Raw genomic sequence first — 7,818 nt, forward strand, 5'->3', positions numbered from 1 at the left:
AATCCCATACTAATCTCGACAGAGACCTTGGTTTGCGGCAAAAGTAATAGTCCGAGAGGGTTCCAAGTAGAAGAGCATGCTCCAGTTCCAAGTCAGCTCCATGCCAAGGCTGCTCCAGGCCAGGCCCAGAAAAGGAGTCCTCATCATAAGCAACACATTGTTTGGAAGCAACCCTCAAAAAGCCTTGGCATGGGAGCCAAGTCATTTGCAAGCTGATATCAATACCAAAAGTCACCATCTCCTCCCTCACTACAAATACCCACACTCCATTCTCGTCTTCTCCATCCATCCTTCCACTGCCTTCTCAAGAGCTCAAGCGTCTCTAGTTCAAACACAATGTCTAATATCCCCTCCCCCCAGCAGGGCTTTGGCTTTCCACCATTCTTCTTCCAACCACCACTCCCTCCAAGCCGCACCCCGCCTGCACCCAAAATGCCCCCACCCACACCATCACCACCACCTCGCCGCGCCCCGCCACCGCCCCGCCCGCTGCCACCACCTGTCCAGCCGCCACCCCGCCCGCTGCCACCACCTGTCCAGCCGCCACCTGTGCAGCCACCACCCCGCCCGCAGCCGCCCCCTATTGCACCACCACCTGTGCAGCCACCACCCCGCCCGCAGCCGCCCCCTATTGCACCACCACCTGTGAAGCCACCACCCCGCCCGCAGCCGCCCCCTATTGCACCACCACCTGTGCAGCCACCACCCCGCCCGCAGCCGCCTCCGATTGCACCACCACCGGTGAAGCCACCACCCCGCCCGCAGCCACCTCCTATTGCACCACCACCGGTGAATCCACCACCCCGCCCGCTGCCACCGCCTCTTGCACCACCGCCCCACGTCACTCCCCCATCGCCTCCCTCGCCGACCCCCCACCCCACTGTCATCATTATCGTGTTCGCCTCGCTCGGCGGCCTTTTCTTCCTCGCATTCATCGCTGCGGCTCTCTGCTGTTTCCTTAAGAAGAAGAAGAAGAAGAAGATGGTCCAAGAGAGTGATGTTGTGAACGTCGAGGACCGCGTACGCGTCCACGAAACCATAATTCCAGGGGCCCATGGCCAACAAGTAGTGGCCATGGCGGTCGACGAAGATATCAGAGTTCAGGAAGTGATGAAGAAGAACGAATTCGCCTGCGAAGCCTCGGGCACCAAGCTAGGTGTGGAGGCAGCTGAGACAAACACGGGGGGAGCTGCAGTTCGTCCTGGCTCTAAGAACCACCACCTTCTTGAGCACAAGGGATAGCAGGGACACATGGTTGCTAAAGCTTGCCCTGAGAAAGAAGTTATGATTGTTCTAATAAGGACCAGTGGTCCAATTGTGTGCATGGAGATTGGAGAGTGTCGCCAGTGTTCCTTTTATTTGTTCAATTCATCAAAATAAGATGGCTTGTTAATTGCATTTTAATGGAAATGATTTGATTTATTGTCGAAGTGTTAATGTGCTCTTGGTACAAGATTACAAAGTTTCAATCCCAAGGCCGTCCAAGTGGACTATATTAGAATTACACATTGTTATTTCCTTGCTGCTCATTTTTTTTAAATCCACATCCAGCATGAGTAAAAATTAGTGTTGATTTTGGCCCTTGTTGTTAAACATCAGCACTACGGTCCATGGGCATTGAGACTGGCATAAAAGATTGGTAACAGAACAAACTAGTTCTCAAAGGACAGCCTCGGATAGTGTCATTGAGATTTTGATGTGAAGACAGATGTTTCCATGAGTGACATGTTAGAATACTTGGGAGATTCAGTCCTTTCTTATTTCTCGGTGCTTTTATTATATGCTCGTTATCGGCATCCCATCTTGGAGTGCTTGTTAGACCCTCTCTTCGTTGAAGCCGTTATCAACCTTGCATAATTAGCATGTATAAACTATCTCCAGCATTTTCCTTTTCTCATGTCAGGTTGCCAATGTTAAACTTCATTGCATATATGAATTCTTTTAATTTAAATTCTCAACCCTCATTATAAATAATACATTGCTTTTGTAATAACCTAGATTTTTCTGTGGACTTGTGGGCCAGCTGGGAATGGCCAAGCCCAACCCAACCATGACTTTGCCCAGCTCGTGGGCTTGTGGGCCAGCTCAAAAAGGCCAAACCGAGCCCAACCCATGCATGGCACGTGAGGGGAATCGGAGAGGAAGACTCTAGTTAGGAGTCTTCTTCCTCCCCGATCTAGATCGATATCCACCGAAAAACAAAGGATTTCAAGGCAATCCGAAGACCCAATCTCACCTATTTACGGACCTTCATCCTCCTCATTTGAAATCCACCAAAGATTAAGCAAGAAATCGCTCTGATTTCAAGCTCTCCTTCTGAGTTATTCCTCTATTTTTTTCATCAGGAAGGATCGTCAAAGCACCTTACCAGACCGAGGTAAGGCTCCATTTTCTCCTTCTCTTTTTTCTCTTTTGTTTCCAACCTCGTTCGCCGTGAGTGGAGCCGGCGAATCACCAAAATAGAGGTGTCCTGCTTCGACCTTCATCTTCCTTATTTCGCCGCCATCGGGCGCTAGTTTGGCTGGGGTTACGGCAGTCGTGGCTGCCGTTGAGTAGGGGGTGGGCCACCATGACCACCCCCCCTTGGACCTGTGAAGGGGAAGGGAGAAGGAGACCACAAATCATGAAGAGAGGAGAGAGAGGGTTTCTCTCTCTTATCCCTTCTTCTCTCTTTCTGTCTTCTCTCTCTAGTTTCTTTCTCTTTCTTCTTCCTCTTTTTCTCTCTCTTGGTATCTCTTTCTAGTTGACCTGATTAGATGGTAACAGGGTTTCAGAGGACCTAGTAATGGATCCCTGGTGGACGCCGGTAGGCAGTCTAGATTACTAGTTCACTGATTGATTTTCTTTTAATAATCGAGTTTGATTCTGTAGAGGAAAAGTCATTTGCATAAGAAGATTCTGATCAGGGCACTTTGCACCCCAGCTTGCAGACTCTCAAGCGAGTCGGTGATCCAAAGCCTAGTAAGAAGTCCGAACCACTGCACCATAAGTAATTAAAATAATCAATTAACAATAACAGATAAAATGAATATATATTCATGACATAACATAAGAACCTTCTATGACATAGTCCCTAGTGATCTTAAATCTTAAGCTCTGATACCATTCTATCAAAATTATGTCTCAATCTAAGATTGATACTATATCACGTTATAGCCCGTGGTGGCTATCCGACCCACGTTATAGGTCGTGGTGGCTATCCCGACCATGTTATAGCCCATGGTGGCTATCCGACCTACGTTATAGACCGTAGTGGCTATCCGACCTGCGTTATAGCCCATGGTGGCTATCCGACCCACATTATAGCTCATGGTGGCTTTCCATGCATAAACTCATGGAGGCTTTCCATGTGTCAGTCCATGGGTGCTATGACAAGGTTAGTCTAAATCATATCTTATTCGTTCGATTTACCTATTACTCTTGTCAAATCAATTATCACATATACAATGAATTTCTCTCAAATTCGACGTATTTTTGTTCATATAATCATGTTCTCAATATCTGATATGTATAATAAGCATATAAATATATCTGTATTGAAAATCATATAAAAGCATATCATCACATGCCAAATCTATACAAATCTCAGGATGCAAATCCAGCGGCACACATACACACACACACACACACACACATATATATATATATATATAAAACTTGTGGCCAAGTACAGAGATTCTTACTAGGCTATCAAGCTCACAACTTCTTTCTCTTTCTTTTTTGCAAAGTTGCAGGTTGCATAGTTCTTGGTTATGATTGAGATTATATGGAAAAATGATGAATAGATAGAGCTTCACTGATATTGGTTGGATAATTAAATTTTGTAATTGGATTAGTTTTGTTGATTCATTTTGATTTGAGATCATTTTTTATTATGGATAAGGAGGTTGTAAAAAATTTTGAGGCCTAACATATATTTTGCCTGTAAAGTAGCCCATAATCATTTCCCATTGTAACTTGAAAACAAAAATATTTTAAAGCGGGTAAGTTATTTGGAAGTTAGTTTTCCCAGCTCAATTGGGCCTAGGTAATGCTGGATGGATAGCAATCGAGTCAGGCATAGGTATAACATTAATGATCCATCGAAGAACTCAGCTGAATTTGGGTCATAGTGTGACGTACGTGTCATATATGGTTGCACGATTTAATTCAGCCTAAATTCTCATAAATTCAAATCCTTGACCCTACCATATATTATTGTGATATTTGAGTCTGTAGGTCGAATATTACGCTTAGTTATTAGTTGAAGGTTCGATTCATCTCATTTTTTTGGTAGTTAGTTTTTCTTCTCGATGTTAAACAAATGGTTCATATGAAAGTTATATATATATATATATATATATATATATATATATATATATATAGACCTTTCCTCGACTTAGTCAGAATGTTTCCATTTGGGCTTGGATCATGGTTGATCTACTTTAACTAGCCAAAATTTTGGTCTAGATCTAAAATCAAAACTCACAAGAAAAACGTTAACAAGTTCAAGACATGCTCGATAAATCCCACACAGCCGTACAGCCGATCAAAAACTCTCGACCTTTACATCCAGCCCTACATACGACATACGGTCGAGATTAAATCATTTCATCCAATATACGGTCCACGCCTACAAACAATTTTTTTTTTTTAGCTAAGATAGGTGGATCATACATTACGAGTACGAATACACCCAATAAAATCAAAAAATAAAATATTTCGGAGTGCTAGGAACAACTTCCCATCATCAGCCCATAAGGTACTACCGGAGTGACTGGCTACATAAGCAGCCACCCAGTCTGCAACCTCATTAATTTTACGGAACATATGCTTGGCCTGAAAGACCTCCCCATTCTCCACCATTGTCCAGACTCCAGATATTTCGAAGCAAAAGATTGACACAACTATTACCTCCTTATATCCAGCCCTACGTACAACATACGGTCAAGATTAAATCATTTCATCCAACATACGGTCCACCCCCCTAAACAAGTTTTTTTTTTATCTTCTTCGCGAGGTCGGTCCGCCCACCGAAGTCAGAAAGTTGGGTGCTTTTAGTCAAGACCACCATCTCACGTGACACTCCACCATCCCGGCCTGGATTTCTTGTTGGTCAAAACTTCAAAATAAAAATCTCCTTACGCAAGCAAAAGATTTGATGTCCCCGATGATATCCTCACCCCGTTCCCAAATCCCACCCAAAACCGAAACTCTTCCTCTTAAAAAACCCACAGGAATTTATTTCCTCCCCTCCCCACAAAACCACTGCACCCACCGGTTTCTCGGAAGCCTCGGCAGCACACCATATTTCCAGGCCCAAGGACAAAAACACCCCTCTCCAAATCGCGGCATGTGGAAAAAGTACAAGGGCATTACTGGAGTTTCACCAACATCCCAGGGTCATTTTGCTTCCATCCCACTATATTAACGTGCCATTCTTATGGGTGGTAGCCACCAAGCAGCCGACGGCGCCCTTCCATCCAAAGCCCATCATCGCATCCATGCAGGCTCGATCACTCTCCCTTCACCCACACCTTCCCTCGCCGGCGTTCAGCCGGAATCCGGCCAGTCGTGTCGCACCCCGGCGATGCCGCCCGGTATCCGCTATCGCCGCGGCGCCGCTGCGGCGCAGCGGGACGCATTCGATGCCGCCGGAGAAGGTGGAGGTGTTCAAGTCCCTGGAGGAATGGGCCTCCGACGCCTTGCTGCCGCTCCTGAAGCCGGTGGAGCAAAGCTGGCAGCCCACGGACTTCCTGCCGGATTCGTCGAAGCCCAGCGACGAATTCGTGGAGGAGGTTCGGGCCTTGCGGGCCCGGACGGCCCAACTCCCCGACGACTACTTCGTCGTGCTCGTCGGCGACATGATTACCGAGGAGGCGCTGCCGACGTACCAGACGATGATCAACACCCTCGACGGCGTCCGCGACGAGACCGGCGCGAGCTCGAGCCCGTGGGCCGTGTGGACTCGGTCGTGGACCGGCGAGGAGCATCGGCACGGCGATCTCCTGGGGAAGTATCTCTACTTGTCAGGGCGGGTGGACATGAAGATGATCGAGAAGACCGTGCAGTACCTCATCGGCTCCGGAATGGTATGTATATGTGTACATAAACAAAACCATTACTCTCACTGATAATCTTAACTTTTTTAATTCTCTATAAGATGGGCCGGGTTGAGGGGAATGGGACTCTATGGATTCCAAGATTACTACCATCTGAATCTGATACATTGTATTAAGTTATATATTATCATTACTTAGAGATACAAAGTTTCCAGTTTTGTTCGATACACTTCCCTTGTGATCTTTCTCAAGGCCACGTATTAAAGCCAGGGGGATGTATTTTATTACTTGCGATTTAATTGATGCTGTTAGGTGTATGCAGTGCTTAGTGAGAAACGAATGTCTTCAATAAACATACCCTTGGTTAAATGTCATTAAGACAAAGAGACATCTCGCAAATTTCAGTATAAAAAAAAAAAAAGGTTCCTTGTACGTACAGACAAGGAGAGCCGACAAGAGATGAGTTTTGTCAATTTAAGAAGGTATTGAATGAGTTATGTATGGCCGACGCCACGTCGGTCTGGATGGCTGTTTTTTTGAAGCAAATCTATGGGTGAGCCCATCGTTCTTCGTGAAACCAGGTGGGATGGGATCATGAGAGAGGGGAGTCGACTTGGCTATGTTTTCCATACGATCTATATGGCATATATTTTTTTATTTAATAAGATTTGGTTTGGTTCGAATTGAAATTGGCAGGACCCGGGAACGGAGAACAACCCGTACCTCGGGTACGTGTACACATCCTTCCAGGAGCGCGCCACCTTCATCTCCCACGGCAACACCGCCCGGCAGGCCAAGGAGCAAGGAGACCCGGTCCTGGCCCGCATCTGCGGCACCATAGCCGCCGATGAGAAGCGGCACGAGACCGCCTACGCTCGCGTGGTCGAGCAGCTCCTGCGGCTGGACCCGGACGGCGCCGTGCTCGGCATCGCCGACATGATGAGGAAGAAGATCACGATGCCGGCCCACCTCATGCAGGACGGCCGGGACCCCCGGCTCTTCGACCACTTCTCCGCCGTCGCCCAGCGCCTCGGCGTCTACACCGTCAGTGACTACGCCGGCATCGTGGAGTTCTTGGTGGAGCGGTGGGGGCTGGAGAGGTTGGAGCAGGGGCTCAGTGGGGAGGGGAGAAGGGCGAGGGACTTCGTGTGTGGATTGGGGCAGAGGATGAGGAGGCTCCAGGAGCGGGCGGAGGAGCGGGCGGCGAAGGTGGAGCCGAGGAAGGTCCGGTTCAGCTGGGTGTTCGACCGGGAGGTCTCGGTGTAAGGAATATAGTTGAAATGCTTGGATGTCATGGAAGGATGGATGAATGCGCTTCAAATTTTTGGTTTTTTTTTTTTTTTTTACTCTTTCTTATAGGTTGGAATTTTGGATTGGGTCTCTGCTAGTGTTTGTTTACTTTGGTTATAGTCTTATAGATCATAGATTGAACTGTTTTGTGAGCATTTGTTAAAACCGTTTCATGTAGAAATAGTGTGGGTTTTGCATGCGTTTTTTTCCAAGGAACAAAGAAATGTCGGAAATTTGGTTGAGTTGGATCTGGATCAAACATTTCGGTATAGCTGCAAAACTGTGCTTATAATGGTTTGGGGTGTCTCTGTGACACAGTGTGGATTAGTTACAGCATTTGGGAGAAAGTTACCAGGAGTTGAGTATAAAGTAAACAGGAAAAATACAGAAAATTTGATGCAACATTGTAACCCCACAGTTATTATTATTATATCTCCATATTTTCATTCTTAGCATACATTTGATGGAACCCCAAAGCTTATTATTA

At 46.7% G+C, this 7,818-nt stretch overlaps 2 protein-coding genes across 2 annotated transcripts; both read left to right on the forward strand.

The window, feature by feature from the left end:
- The first annotated feature begins 291 nt into the window (after window positions 1–291).
- Window positions 292–1,430, forward strand: LOC113463162 (uncharacterized). Its single transcript, XM_039133730.3, has one exon. It carries the CDS (start codon window positions 337–339, stop codon window positions 1,240–1,242), a length of 906 nt encoding a protein of 301 aa, XP_038989658.2. The 5' UTR covers window positions 292–336; the 3' UTR covers window positions 1,243–1,430.
- Window positions 1,431–5,418: 3,988 nt separating this feature from the next.
- On the forward strand, window positions 5,419–7,590 carry FTM1 (Plant stearoyl-acyl-carrier-protein desaturase family protein). Its single transcript, XM_008800767.5, has 2 exons — window positions 5,419–6,071; window positions 6,738–7,590. Exons 1-2 carry the CDS (start codon window positions 5,484–5,486, stop codon window positions 7,305–7,307), a joined length of 1,158 nt encoding a protein of 385 aa, XP_008798989.2. The 5' UTR covers window positions 5,419–5,483; the 3' UTR covers window positions 7,308–7,590.
- The last annotated feature ends 228 nt before the right edge of the window (window positions 7,591–7,818 follow it).

This window comes from Phoenix dactylifera, chromosome 2 (assembly GCF_051530095.1).
Source record: "Phoenix dactylifera cultivar Ajwa chromosome 2, Ajwa_hap1_PhDact_Kaust_v1.1, whole genome shotgun sequence".
Classification (NCBI taxonomy): domain Eukaryota; kingdom Viridiplantae; phylum Streptophyta; class Magnoliopsida; order Arecales; family Arecaceae; genus Phoenix; species Phoenix dactylifera.

Excerpts from the sequence above, each read along its gene's own strand:
- LOC113463162 (XM_039133730.3), top strand. The coding sequence starts at position 337 with ATGTCTAATATCCCCTCCCCCCAGCAGGGCTTTGGCTTTCCACCATTC.
- FTM1 (XM_008800767.5), top strand. The coding sequence starts at position 5,484 with ATGCAGGCTCGATCACTCTCCCTTCACCCACACCTTCCCTCGCCGGCG. Across the intron at positions 6,072-6,737 it reads ACCTCATCGGCTCCGGAATG|GACCCGGGAACGGAGAACAA; the intron begins GTATGTATATGT and ends TGAAATTGGCAG.